This window comes from Peromyscus californicus, unplaced genomic scaffold, assembly GCF_007827085.1.
Source record: "Peromyscus californicus insignis strain IS unplaced genomic scaffold, ASM782708v3 Scaffold_6__1_contigs__length_162567912, whole genome shotgun sequence".
NCBI lineage: Eukaryota > Metazoa > Chordata > Mammalia > Rodentia > Cricetidae > Peromyscus > Peromyscus californicus.
In genome coordinates, this window is record NW_026294584.1 from 46418766 (window position 1) to 46434349 (window position 15584).

General features: G+C 37.7%; 1 protein-coding gene across 4 annotated transcripts in view; it reads left to right on the forward strand.

Annotated features, from left to right (window-relative positions):
* Positions 1–15584, forward strand: part of Exoc4 (exocyst complex component 4) — a 768512-nt gene that overhangs the window by 212319 nt on the left and 540609 nt on the right. For 3 of the 4 annotated variants that reach the window (XM_052721855.1, XM_052721857.1, XM_052721856.1), the window contains exons 8-9: positions 1807–1952; positions 5551–5639. In XM_052721855.1, coding sequence (XP_052577815.1) covers positions 1807–1952; positions 5551–5639 — 235 coding nt within the window. Of the gene's footprint in view, positions 1–1806; positions 1953–5550; positions 5640–5975; positions 6510–15584 lie in introns of those variants that run through there. The other variant, XM_052721858.1, reaches the window with a different exon arrangement.

Sequence of the window (15584 nt, forward strand, 5' to 3'; positions counted from 1 at the left end):
GTAAATTTTGTTGAGAAGATGGAAGTAGGATCTGTTTGTAGATAGAGATAAAGTGGTGGAGAGAAATAGCCCAACGAACAGTGCTGCAAGGCTATAATTCAGGTGTGCTACTGATGTGGAGAAAAAGAACACTGATCTTAAGATACCTGGGTTTGGGGAATGCCCGTTAGTTATGCCTCCTTGGTCAGTGATTTATCGTTCAGGCCAGTTATTGAATACTGGGACATTAAGTGCCTTACAAGAATTACTTGGTTTAGTGTAACTTTGTTTTAGCAGGAGACATTCTCTGTTATATTGGTATTAAGGCCAAAGCTTGATTGACATAGTGAGTTGGTAAGAAACCTTTCTATGCTGTATGACTTTTAAATAATTTTTGAGTTTTCTAGCTTTCTTTTGATCACAGCTGAGTATCTTACTAGCAGCTATCACAATCTACAGCTTGATCAAGTTCCTCAGTTGAGCTCTCCATAGAGACTCAACTCAGTGTCTTCCTGATACCAGATAGTTCAGTGATCTTTATCAGAGGTGATATTTGTTACTATATTTTCATGGACCTACTGGATAATACTCCAATGGTCACATCAGTACAGCATTTTCCCATCCTGTTAGAATATTTTATGGTTTTCCTGTACCATTTTTATTGTACAGAAGCTATTGCTACCTGTAGGACTGTTCTTAAAAAGAGTTTGATTGTGCAGCACTGCTGAGCATCCTAGTCATGAATGCAGGATTTAAAGTTACTCAATCCAGGTGAAATTGGTCCCTTTGCAATTTTAAGACCTATCACTAATTCCACTTCTTCAAGTACAAAATAGAAATTCAGACTTCATAGATTTGAGACTCAAAAGAATGCTAATATTTAAAAAATTTCAGATGTTCAAGTATTGAGTAGTGTGTGTGTGTTTGTGGAAGAAGCTTCATCACCTTCAAACTTACTAAGTAATGCTCATTTGACTTCAGAAATGCTTTTTCGATGATGATATTTAAAATAGAGTTTAATGTTCAGTGAGTGAGTAAATAGTTAGATGAGACCTTGAGTCTCTGAAAAACAATCCCTTGACTCATGGGTGGTTTTTCTAAGATAGAAATGAGTTTAACTGCTTTATCTTTATTAGGTATTCTTAGGAACTATTGTGCTTTCTGTTCCAAATTTGTATTTTTTTAATGAATGTGTTTACATTGTGGCTCTATGGTGAATTTTATAAGTCATACCTGTTGGAAGTAGTTGATCACAAAAACAGTTTCTCTTTTCCTCTTTTTAAGGTGAATAGCAGTCATAGTAAGTCTTTGCAGGTTGGGAGCATCTCACTTCTTAGCCCCACTTCCTAGACATTCCTTGATAGGTTTGCTGGCATGCTTATCTACAGTGCTGGCAGAATGAAGGGTCACAGCATGGACTCTGGCATTAGTCCACAAGGGACTACTTTGCAACTCTGGAACCTCTCTGAACCCCACAACCTAATACATCTAAATAGATTAGTACCTTGCCTAGAGCACAGTAAGCCCTCACTAAATATTAGGCCATTGCTGCTAATGCTGCTGTTCTTTGGAATAATGAGGATTAAATGCTGAGTAAAGAAGAATTTTTACTAATTCACTCAGCATGCTACTTGGCGTGTTCCAATGCTCACAACCTCCTGTTCCTTGTGAATTACTAACAAGTATATGATTTTATAGCTGTAATAGAGCTTTCCTTATATCTCTGACTAGGAGAATGAATATATTCTGGAAGTCTGGGATGAGGCTTTAGAATTGTATTTGTACATTAGCACATGTGTAAATTCAACTGCTCATCTAATTGTACAGATGCTGTTGACTGAGTACTTGGATATGAAAAACACACGTACTGCATCAGAACCATCAGCTCAGCTAAGCTATGCTAGCACTGGACGGGAGTTCGCAGCCTTTTTTGCCAAGAAGAAACCACAAAGGCCAAAGAATTCTCTTTTCAAGTAAGTATACCAGTATCAGAGAGACAGCAAGCTGTGGAGAGTCAGCTCTGAGCAGGAGGGCTTCTATGTCATCCACAGCCACACACTTCCTAGCTGAAGCTGCCTTGAAGCAGTTTGTAGTAAGGGAGCGTATCCTGTTTTGTTTTCTGTTGCTTCTGTCAGGTGGAGTGGCTGTTTCAGAATGACTGTTGGACTATCTATAACTGAGTACATTGTTCAAGCTGGGTTCTGGCGACTTTTATACAAGATTAAGGAAAGTGAAGCTTCCCAGGTGTTTCTGAAGAATTTTATAGGAAATGAAATATGTCATCCTTGAAAAAGCCCCAAGTGCCAAGAATTAACCTTTGTTAATAAAGTTATGCACTATTGGGCTTTATGTGGTTAGATCCTTAATAATGGGGCAATCCAAAAGGTTTTAATTTTTTCCTGACTACCATGTTAGTGAACTCTACAGCCATGTGCTCAGAGTATCTGTTTCTTGGCAATAGCTAATAGTTTGTAAGTTAAGACTGATGTTGATAATACTAGCTGGTGCTGATAGAATGCTTTCTATGTACAAGATTTTACACATTGATTTATCAAAATTATTCCAATTAAGCAGTTTAATTCGGAATTAACAAAATTTTAGCAACTGTAGCAACAATACCAAACTTTATTCCTTACTTAGTGCTATAAATATTAAAGTCCTCACAGACAAAAAATTGATGTATGGAGAAATTAAGTAAATTATGTAAAGTAACAGCTAACAAGTGGTAGTGAGGATACAAACAAGGAGAAGACTCTCACTCTGGAATCCAGTTCCGGTCTCCAGCTGGTTGAAATTAAAAAGCCTTTCACAATGTAACAAATCACAGTAGCCTGTAGAGACAATGTTTGTTTTTCCCAGAGATGCTCAAATAAGGACATCAAAAACAACACGTGAACTACAGTTGCCAAGGGCCAGTTTGCTTATGGCCTGAGTTTAGCTATATCCATATTCTGTTCTCATCCCTGAATTTGAATGGTGATCTTCATAAACCATCACACAATTTTATTTGCAAAAAGGAAAAAAAAAGATTAAAAGAAATAAGCACATTGTATATATTTTATTTCATATTTTTTACTTAATTTTTAAACTTTTGAAATTTGCTTAATCTTTCAACTTGATTATAAATTATAACTTCAAAAGCCATAAAACATATATGCATGTGTACATATGTGTATGTATGTATATATTATGTATGTATGTATGTATACACCCTCCCTCCCTATGCTTAAGTCATTTCAGTGCCCTTCTCTCTCTTCAGCCTTGTACTCCTGTTTTGGGAGCATATAACTTTTCTTTTCTGATGCCACTCAATCTGTTTCTTTCTCTTTCTCCTTCCTCCGTAGCCCTTCTTTTTTTGAAAGCTCCATTTACCCTTTGATCTATATACTTTCTATTTTTGTGATGAACACTAAGACCAAAAAGCAGATTTGGGAGGAGAGGGCTTATTTGGCTTCAACTTCCACATGAGTCCATTATTGAAAAGATAGGGCAGAGACTGAAGCAGGAACTATGGAAGAACAGGATAACACTGCTTACTGATTTGCTCTCTCCCGCTGAGTTTCTCAGCCAACTTTTTAATACAGTGTAGGCCTACTTGGCTGGGCATGGCAATGCCCATATTGGGCTGACCCCTCCTAAACCAATTAGCACTCAAAAAAATGCTCCACAGGCCCATCTGATCAAGGCTCTTCTCCGTTACCATTCTCTTTCTCCAGGTTAGTGTCTTGTTGACAATAAACACTAACCCTTCTAAGCTCATTGCAGAAAGCAGGCTTTGGGGTTCTAACAGGTCATACTCTCAGTCATCACCATCTCAGCCTCAGACCGTACAAACACATTCAGTCATTTAGCATTGGCTAAATTGTGGTATAGGGGTGGGGGTGGGGGGAAGGGAAACCCCTAATTGTTAGACATGAAAAAAACTTAATTGTTATACATTTATTATTATTGGTCAGTAATAAAACTCATCCTTGTCCTAGAAATGGACAGTTATACAGATCTGCTTACTTTTAACATGGTTCCATTGTTAATTAGCCATGCAGGCCTGAGTAGGTCTCTGTCTGAGCATGCCTCAGTGCCTTTGGCTATAAAATGAGGAGGTGAGACTGAAGAGTCTCTCATGGCTCTTTTAGTATAAAATTATCTCAATCTGTGACTTGTTGCAAGCATAAAGAGAATTCATGAATAGCAAGTCTGTCAAGTCATAAAGGACTCAGATTGTGGAGAGCTGTAATCTGTTTCTATCGGATCTGTGAAGGACTTTATTACCCTCCTTAATTGCCCTTAGCCAAGGTTAATTGTGTGTAAGTTCTCTCTTATTGTACAATGTGTGCTTCTTTAGTATTTGCTGGAGAGTTTGTTTTTTCCTTTGCCATCTCTGATCAATAGCTGTCAGCATGCTTTTCGGAGGTCAGTGGCTTCTTTTCTGCACTTGACTGGCAGGTGGCACTTTTTAAGTACTGCACACTTTGCCTTCCTTCCGGCTCTTTGTGCCTCTTAGTTCCTGGTAGGGTGCAGAGAGCAGATCAAGTAACTGAAGTATTTCCTTCACAGGCTGATACTCATCTTGGTATTCATCTTCCTTGTCAAGGACTGGATAAAAGAGACATGATTAAGAAAATGATGCTCCTTTTTTGTTGCTAGTTACCGATCCCATGGACTCTGTTACTCTCTCCCTATGTTGTTGCCCTTTAGTGGCAAAACTCTTAGAAGGATTCCTTTTTTTGTCAGCTTCTTATCCTGTCTTTGAAAGTCTCAGATTTAAAATGGAATCGGCTATTCATCAAAAGATTTGCTATTTCAGAGTTACTTGGTTTTATTCTTACCTGTAAGCTATTCTTTATGACTAATTTGTTTTGTGTTCCTTGTTTTAGCTTTTTAGAGACCCATTCTTTACCACAAGTCTGTTTCCTCTGTTGCTGACCTTAGTAAACAATTCCTGGAGAATATTTTATATGGTGCTATGTCACAGGACAAAAACTAGAAGCCATTTGGAAACAGTGTTTTTAGAATATTTAGAAAGAGACCGATGATGTCTTGCTTTTTTGATGTCACTGATCATTTGTAGAAGCTCCTATCCCCTTGTCTCTTAACTCAATGATTTAGGAAGAGAACTGCTCTGAAGAGCCAATATATCTGCTGAGGCAGCCAGTAGTCAGCGTTGGGTTTTGATTTGGGTAATAGCATAATTAGAAGACTTTACAGAGTACACTTGTTGCTGTATATCTAGGCATCCTGGCAGAGGATGACAATGACAACAACGACAGTAATGATGATCTGAAGGTAAAAGGAAGTAGAGGTGGATCACGATTATTCTTTGTGACATGCGCAATGAGGACAAGGTTCAAATACTACTGAAGAGGACAGTAGCAGGACTATTGTAAATAAACCAAGATTTGGGCAGCTGTCCCTGGCTTTATTATGGTACAGCCAAAAAAGCCATAATTATAATTGTTATATACCAGGATATGTTATACATACCAGAATACAATAGAGTAGAATATTTTTGGGAATACTTAGTTAGATGCCATTTTGTGGCTTAACCATGTGGTACTGTGTATTGCATTGTAGGTTCGAATCATCCTCCCATGCTATCAGCATGAGCGCCTATCTGCGAGAACAGAGAAGGGAACTCTATAGTCGGAGTGGAGAACTTCAAGGTAGGCAATTGGACTTCTCTAGAAAAATCATTTTTTTGGAGGGCAGTCTGCAATGTGTATAACATATGAGTTTGTGTTCAACATTCGCATTGTAAATTGATAATAAGCCACTTGACACCCATTTGTGGTTACTAAAGAGTTTTATTTTGCAGAGGAAAATACTTTGAAAATAAATTATAATATAAATAAAATAAAAACTGAAGTGATGGCATTTCCTTTAGTGACAAAAAATAGATACTATCTTAGGTGTTTGTGAGGGTTTCTGTTGCTGTGAAGAGACACCATGGCCACAGTAACTCTTATAAAGGAAAACATTTATTTGGGGCTGGCTTGCAGGTTCAGAGACTTAGTCCATTATCGTCATTGTGGGAAGCATGGAAGTGCACAGGCAGACATGATGCTGGAGAAGGAACTGAGAGTTCTACATCTGGATCAGCAGTCAGCCGGAAGAGAGAGAGAGAGAGACTGGGCCTGGCTTGAGCATCTGAAATCCCAAAACTTCAACAAGCCACACCTCCTTATCCCTGTCAGATAGCACCACTCCCTAATGACCAAGCATCTATACTGAACATGTATATGGCTCTATTGTCATGGCCTAAATGCTACAGTAGGACAGCTATTTCTATAGCATTTGTATTATATTAGTTATTATAAAATAAAGATAATTTTTAAAATTTATTTATTATGTTTACAGTGTTCTGTTTGCATGTATTCCTGCATGCTAGAAGAGGGCACCAGAACTCATTACAGATGGTTGTGAGCCACCATGTGGTTGCTGGGAATTGAACTCAGGACCTCTGGAAGAACAGTCAGTGCTCTTAACCTCTGAGCCATCTCTCCAGTCCAAATAAAGATAATTTAAAGTAGCAATAGTGGATGTTTGTAAGTCATGTGTATAGAACCTATATCATTTTATATAAGAGATTTGAACGTCTCTTGGTATTGTTATCCATGGGGATGACCATACATATACCCTAAACAAACACCTCAACAACAGTATGGGAATATACGTACTAACAACTAGGCAGATTACATGAATAGAATTGCTAGAGGAGTTAAGAGAATGGAATGATTACTTTAGATATGAAGACTTGTACAGACTTTGATGCACTGAACTACTTTGATTATTCTGCTGTGACTAGCTTACACAGTTACTTAGTTGACCAGACTCATCATAGGTCTTCCTGAGAACACTATGTAGTAACCAGTCAGCCTTTCTGGGTTTTAAGACTGTTGCCTAGTCATCCCATCTCCACTTCCATTACTAACCTGCTAACTTGTAAGCTTTTTCCAAAACCTTGCTGTGCTCTCTCATGTCTCATACAATAATTGCTCCAAGAACATACTAACCAGAAGTAAAAGTCTAGGAATATGTTCTATGTATTAGGATGAGATTCGCATAGCGATATTTATTTAATTACTCTTAAGGTGTTATGCATCTTGATGTGCTTCTTGGAGGAATTAGAGGGTACATAGGACTGAGAACAATAGCAGAATTGACTCCTCTGTCATGCAGGGAGTGGAGGACAGTGCTCACCCCAGCTCTGGAATGTAACTGCTTTTCAGGAAAAAGGGGAAACACTACTAAGTGTGGAGTGGTGTGACAGTAATAGTACACATGGGTTTGCAGGAGTTGGGTTCCTATGTAAGCTGCCCCTTTGGAATGCAGTAGGTTATGAGGGCTAGTGTAACATTCTTCCTACTGTCCTATGTTTTGTTGTGTTTCCTTAATAGTTTAAATTTGCCCCCATCATTTTTCTGCATCTGCCTTACATTAAACTCTTTTAACAATAACAAGTCCCCCTCCAAAGTTAATTCCCAATCATTTCATTTTTTAAAAAAATAAATATTTCAAAGGGCAGTTTTAAGGTCACTCCAAAATTGAGTAGAAATTATAGAGCATGTGTAGGATCTCTGTCCTCAGCAGTCTCCTCTACTAACACCATCCCTGGATCATAGCAGTAATGAATGGGTCAGCAGTGCACCTATCTGTCACTCAGGTTCAAATATTATTAGTCAATATTAGTATGATCAGTAACTAGTGCCAGGTGCTATTTCTTGGACAGTAAGAATAGGAAGACTTCTATGTTGTAGCCTGTGGAGTGATTCCTCAGTCGCCCTCTCTGGTCCATGATCTCTTGAGAAGCAGAATATCTGACAATGCAGAGTAGCTAGTCCTGGGCCTAGATGCCTATATCCAAAATCTAGCTCCCCACCACCTGTTTGCTTTTGTTTTTTCTTGATGGTGATAGAAATAATACCTGCTCTGTGAAGAGGTTGGGAAAATTTGGCTTTAATCAGTTCTCTCTCTCTCTCTCTCTCTCTCTCTCTCTCTCTCTCTCTCTCTCTCTCACACACACACACACACACACACACACACACACACATACACACACACAGCTTCTGTTTTTTCTGTGTCAGCTTTTGTAGGCTAAGTCTGACTTGACTTCTGAGTTAACCTTCGTTCTCACTCATTCATTCTAGTGAGCTTCCTTGCCTTCCGCTCCACTCCCCAGTCTATTTCAGACACATATACACCCCTGGGTTGTGGCCCTGCTGTTTAGTGCTTCACTGCCACATCTTTCTTTCATGTTCTCTTTGTGAGTGCTTCCCATAGTACAGCATGTACCATTGCTTACCTGCCAGAGTTTATGACAACGCTGTAAGCTCCATGAGTGGCATGCCATTTATTTCTGGTGCTTCTTACAACGCTTGTTAGGGCAGATGTACCCTAAACACTGGCTGGCTGTGACAAATGAATGAGGCCAGGTAAAGTGTGATAGAGAGATCACCTTGGTGGGAGGAAGTACCCTAACAGGAGGTGTGGCTATTGACAGTCTTCTTCTCCAGGGATGTTTATATGCCTTTTTAAGTTTAAGGAGGAGGGACCCTGCATGAGTTTTTCTTCTCTGTGGTTACCTTACACATAAGCTTTATGAAGTAGAAAAGTTGCTCTTCAGCTGCCAGACCCACGAGGAAACTGCTGTGTATAAGTAGGAGGAAAAAGAAATAAGTAAGTTACAAGATAGGAAATAGAAGAATCACTGTAGTCAGACTTTCTCATCCTTTAAGATGTTCAATGAAATAGGGACTTTCTAGCAGAAGTCTGTTGTACTAAGTGTGTTCAGCATGATTTTAGGAATATCTTTGACTTGAGAGAGAAAAGGTTTGCAAATGTATCATGTTCATGATAGCCATTAAAAAGTACTGTAGTGTAAAAAGTACTGTCACCTTATGTGCTTGGTAAGGACATGGATCAACTGACTAGCTCTTGTAAAGGTTTGATGATGTTTGGTTCCAGAACAGAAGTTTCTCTGATGAGTGCTTTTAATATTTCAGTAAGAAAAAAAAGAAATCACACCTATTCTATCTAAGAATGCCTGTTTCTTTTCAGTTATTCACTAATTTGACTGTTCCAAGGACCACAGCTCACCCTTGAAAAAGCTTAATTGAATAGTTCAGCCAAATCATAAGAGACTAAGATTTCTGTCTCTTTGTTAAAGCCACATAGCTTCAGGCTTTTCCTCCCAGTGGTTTGTTGGTTCATGGGGTCAGCTTCCCTCTGTTGCAGGGGATCTGCAAAGAAATCACCATAACGACCATCAAAGTGACATTAAAAAGCTCAAGTTTTACAAAGTTAAGTTCTTGCCAACATGTTTGATTTATCATGCAATTAAAAATGCTACTTAGACTAACAGTGCACTAGGGGGAAAATGAATTTGAAAATGAGATTTCTTTGGTACTATCAGCCCATCTCAATTGGCTCTTACTGTTAAGGTACAGATGGTTCATTATATAGACTGCTGTTGGCAGTCGGGACTGAGGAGGTGGGGGTGCTACTTCAAAGTGTGTGAGATAACAGGTGGAATCTACTTGTGTATGTGTCTGCGTTAACCATTGGCTTCCTGTTGTTCTGAGCCTCTCTACTGCTTCCTTGTACTGCTAGACAGCATTGTTGTAGGGAAAGATGGATCTTAGTTTTAATGAATGTTTAACTTGAACATAGCTTTTTAAAAATGTGTTAATGTGCAGAATACTATAATCGATGAACACATTACCTTGTGAGTGTTGAGAAAATCAAAGTACTGCTACTCATGAGCAAATAGCTTGCTTTAATCACTTCAACTGGGTCTCATTTTCTGACAACAAATAACAGCTCTCTCAAATTCTGGTTACTAATGCAGGTGCTAGAACTATTAAGTTAGAAGTTTATACTGTGGGAAAATTAGAGTAATATCATATCGCTTTAAATTAAAGTAGTGCTTGAAGTTTTAGCACTAAGGGAGGGTTGATTCTGCCTCACAATTCTTATACACTCCACTCTAGTCCATTGAGATGATGCTCCTCCAGGTCACAGTGACTTGCATCATGGCAGACTCCTGTGTTCGCTCTTCTGCATTTGTCTCACTTGCTCATTCAACTTCTCTTTGCTGTTTTCACTCCTCATGCTTTTATGAGGATTCTCAAGAACTTGTTTTTTCAGTGTTTGGTCCTGGGATTTCTTCTTTGCTCACTCTGTAACTCTCCTGGATTTTCATCAGTCCAGTCAAGGCTCGGCCTAGTGCCTAGGAATAGTAGACCGCTATATCTGTGTCTCCTGCCCATTACATTCCAGTTCCCTGATCTCCAGCCTCCTGCCCCTCATCGTATCACTATTGAGCACAACATTAAAGAATTTCTGTCCTGACACTCTTCTTCGGCATGTCTTGTTTATTTTTAACTTGTTAGTCTATACCATCTTCCACCCAGACTTGAAATCTCACTATTTATTGTTGCACTGCAATGCCTAGGATAAAGCTTGGATTAAATTAGGCTCTTTAAAATATAGCATGAGAACTTGTGATATGGAACATGTATTTGCCATACACAAGCATACACTCACGCGCGTGTACTTTTTTTATTTTCTGCCTACAGATATGTATACATTATAGTGAAGAAAGTCTTTATCTTTATTTCCTTGCTGGTGGGCATACCTATTTGAGAAATTTTCATAAAAGGTTTAATAAACCATATTCAGAATCCTGTGATTTATCTTCCCTTAGTTTTCAAGATAATGAATGGGTAGAGTTTAATGGCCATTGATTCAAGTAGAAATATATGCTGTTTTGATTAGTTTCCTTTTTGTCTAAGGGCTACTTAGCTTCCTGTTTGTGCTCAGTGATCTTACCTTTGGAGTGCCAGCTTTATTCCTGTCAATTTAATGAGTGGCGTTTCTTTAGTTGTGACATTATAAGACTCTGCAAAGCTTCCACTGCTTTAGAATTGGCTTTCCTAAGAGGCTTTGCTCTACATAGTAAATATGGACGTACTGGTATCAGGGACAACTGAGCTCTTTGGCTGACCTGAGCTTACTGATTATTATTATTATTTTTATCTCTGAGGGGTTGTTGATGACTGGAGTTGTGAATGCTTAATGACCTTGTATATAATTAATGTATTTGTGGTTGCCTTGCCTTCAGTTAAGACAACATTTGACATCCATTAACCATGAGGTGATTATCCTCTTTAGAGAAGGATTTTTAACAGCAGCCTCTGAAGCTGCAAACTGCTCTATAGTGGACCACTTTGCAAGATATCATTTATGTGCACGTTTTCAGGGACATTTTAAATGGAGTAAGGTATGGTATTTAGTGCAATGATTTTTTATTCATACCGCACATTTGTTCTGTGTTCTTAAACACAAGAAGCACTTGTAGAACTTCATATCCTGAAATTTGATTAGGGATTTCTTTGCAGTCTTTTAAATTTTACTTAATGACTTTGTTAATAACTGTAACAATATGTAGAGCACATGAAAAGAAGTACTTTTTTCTTTTGAAAATTGCATATAATTATTTCAAAATAACTTTAATCTTTTATATTATCTTTTCTGTTTTAGCCTTAATATTCTGTAAAAATGGATTACCTTTTGTATATTTATATCCTTGCTTTTAAAAAGAGTGATTTTAACTTACTTACTATGGTAAGATTTGTCGAATAATGAACTTTTAATAGAGTTTTTATAAATGCTAATTTCTTCATATGTTTCTAAGAAGTAATAAATACACTTTTCTCCTGTTATGAATAGACTTAATGCACTATGTGAAGTCATTTAGGAAATACAAACATTTTATTTTGAATTTTTTATTAGGTGTATCTAATGTGTTAGCCTCTATATGATAGAGAAAATTATTTTATTTAAAAATTCTTGGCAGTTTTGAATTTAATTTCTAAAATCAATTTTTTTGAAAGGCTCTGGGTTCTTATGGTTTCCTATTTACATGGAAGTGGGGGTTGGGCTTAGCTGAGCCATGTGAAGGAGACTGGAATTCCTGAGAAAATGAATCTAGAAGGTATAAGACAGTCATCACAAAGTGATGTCAATAACTTCACTTATTATAAGAACTTCATTCATTATGAAGAGCCTTACTTTAAAAATATTCCATTATATTCCTTTATTCATTGATGTATAGGAGAAGTGGAGATGTTGTTAATGTTTTTGAGTTTAAAGCCATATAAATGCATTTATACCATTCTTCAATGGCTCTTTTTAAAAGCAATTATATAAAAAATAATAAATTCTAATATGGTCTTGCTTTATAGCTTTTTTAAAAAAGATCAAAACAACTACTTTAATCTAATTTTCTTAGGTATTATTTTCGGTGTTGAATGTGGTATATATAGCCCACACTAGCCTTGAATTTTGGATTGTTGTGTGTCTGCTGCCTGCAGGTTGGGATTATAGTGTGCACCATTTCATGCCTGCCTTTAGCTTCTTAGACTTATGTAGTTTATTTAGGGCAGTTCATACTGAGGTGAGCATTTTTAGAAAATAGAAAAGACCATAACCATTATGGCAGATAGTGACCACAGTATTTATTAGAAATTCATGAGAATGGTCAATAGCAAGCTTACGGTTGTCTAATAGGACACAACTCCTAGGACCATTTTATATTTTCAAAGTAAAGTTTATATAAGGGAGAAATTACCTTATGAAGTAACCTATTAACAAAATTCAAAAGAAATTGGTATTAGCATGCAGGTAGTTCAATGTCTAGAAAACGAAATAGTAGAATTTAGTCTTAGAAAGTATTTCAGAATTCACTGGCTATTGCTTTCCAGGATTGATTTTTGGTGTAGAATTCTTCTGTTGTTTAAGTCTGATTCCACAGTTCAGAATAGAAAATAAATTAAAGTTGGCATAGTTTGATAAGAAGGATTTAGGTTCCCCAGCCCACCTGCCTAGGCACTTACCCGACCTGCCCTTTCCCTTTCTTAGTCTCGGTACCTGGATGACCTTGATCAGCCTTTATACACTTTCAGAAGAAGATAAGTCTCCACACACCTAGAAATTTAATACAACAGAGAAATGACATTACAGATTGGTAAAAGACAGATGAATCAACAAAGGTGGTGAGATAATTGATTATCTATATAGAAATGGAGAAAATAAAATTGCATTTGTTCCTTGTACCATTTAAAAAATAAAAATTTCATGGATGAGAACCCAAATATGAAAAGTAAAATATATTGGGAAGATTGTTCATAGCAGTATTGTTTGAAAGTAAAAACCTAGAAATGGCTTTCATGTTCATAAATAGGAGATGATTATATATGAAATGCAATAGAGTTATATAGTAGAGTGATGTGTAGTAATGAAAATGAATGAACTATTGTACATTGAATCAGTTAAAAATCAGTCACATAAGAAAACCTGTTTCCCATCTCTGTCTCTGTCTCTTTCTATCTCCGTCTTTCGTACAAATACAAGTATATACAGATACATAATTTCATTTGGATGATGATCAGAAGCAAGGAGAACTTGCTTTAGTAATAAAATGTGCAGAAGTTAAGCTAAGGAGGTACACAGAAGAAACTCAAAGTTCTCCACTGAAGCAAATGGAGCCTAAGAGGCATGCTGTCTTCTTTATTCTTGTTTAAAATGGTCAAATATCACGATATACTATTTTATGTTGTTGGCTATCTTTTACTCCTTTGGGGGGGGGGGTTGTCCGCCACCCAGTTCCCAAATAAATCACTCACCAAGGCTTATTCTTTGTTTTTTTTTGTTTTTGTTTTTTTTTTTTGGTTTTTTTCGAGACAGGGTTTCTCTGTGTAGCTTTGCGCCTTTCCTGGAACTCGCTTTGGAGACCAGGCTGGCCTCGAACTCACAGAGATCCGCCTGGCTCTGCCTCCCGAGTGCTGGGATTAAAGGCGTGCGCCACCACCGCCCAGCGGCTTATTCTTAATTATAAATGCCCAGCCTTAGCTTGGATTGTTTCTTGCCAGCTTTTCTTAACTTAAATTATCCATGTACCTTTTGCCTCTAGACTTTTCCCGTTCTCTTACTTTTATAAATCTTACTCTTGCTCTGTGGCTTGCTGTGTAGCTGACTGGCTGCCCCCTGGAGTCCCCTTTCTTCTCTGGCTCCTTCTCCTCCCAGATTTCTCCTTTTATATATTCTGTCTGCCTGCCAGCCCTGCCTTTCCTTTCTCCTGTCTTGATATTGGCCGTTCAGTTATTTATTAGACCATCTGGTGTTTTAGGCAGGCACAGTAACACAAGCTTCACAGAGTGAAACAAATGCAACATAAATAAAAGTAACACACATTAAAATACTGTTCCCCAACAATTCTATATGTTGTATAGCTCATGTAAAGTACAAAAATGAGCAGTTAATTAAAAGATATCTTTTAAGGCTCTAAAACAACATCATATATCTAGTTTGATGTTCCCATATAGAAATCCAGACCAAATTTAGAGTGTCCTGACAGTAGGAGGTTTTTTTTGTTTTTTTGTTTTGTTTTTTTAAAGCCTGTATCATCCCATTGAAACCTCATTTCTCCCACAAATCTGTGATCTCTTCCTGAGCTCTTAGGTAACTTAAATAGCTCACCAGACGATAGTTTGTGTTAGGTATGTGTCCTCTTGACTTACCTGTTCTGCTCCTCATTGTTCCACCGTGTCATGGTTATCAAGCCTGAGTTGGAGTCATCAGCTAGGCTATGTTTGTTCCTTATGTTTTCTGTACCTGTGTATTTATTGATCCTGTACAACTTTGTGAAATGTCTGCTTGTACCAGGCACTTCACTAGACCCCAGGATACAGTAATGAGTTAAACTAGTTTTATGTTTGATGTGCAAAAGAAAAGGAGGTGGTTGGAAGTAACAGAGACTGACATTTAACAGCCAGCATTGTTTTCCCTTGGCTCTATTCTCATACAGTTCCTGAATTTTACATAACCATAGGGTTACATAGAATATAAGAATTTCAAACATTGCCTGCAGCCAGCCACGGGCATATGATTTATTTCTTGATAGCAGGGTGTGAGAAAAAGAATTGTGTGTTATTTCAGGTCACACATGGAAGAGAAGGAAGAGTCTCTCCTCCTCTTCCAGCCCAGTATGTGTGTGAAGACATGCTTATACTGGAATGTGGTGAGGAGCTCCTTAGATAATGCAGATGAGACCATACTATACAGATCATAGAACTAAAAATTAGAAAGAGCCCAGGTCTCTCATCCCTGCAGTGGTATACCACTGAGTACTTACTGGGCCAGAGCTACCATCCCACCCCAGAGAGGATATATTCTCAGTGTTAAATCTCTAGTTTTTTTTTTCTTTATTATTACTTCCAGTCCTACTTAGACCCTAATCAAGTTTTCATGCCAAAGAGTAATGGCAGCATTGTGACACACTGGATGGCATTATATATGTATGCATATGCAAGTGCTAGAGAAGGCAGAGAGCCTGTCATCCATATGGAAGTCTTTTCAGATGGAAAAGGGACAAGCATTTCAACTGTTGGTCACAGCATGAATAAATATATGAAAGGGTGTGAGGGGTGAAGCTGTTCTCTCCTAATTTGCATTTCAGAATATGACTCAATCTTTTCTATTAATTAGGGAGCTCTGTTAGTATATAGTGATTTATATTCATTCTAATTTGTTACTTTTGGGAAACAGAT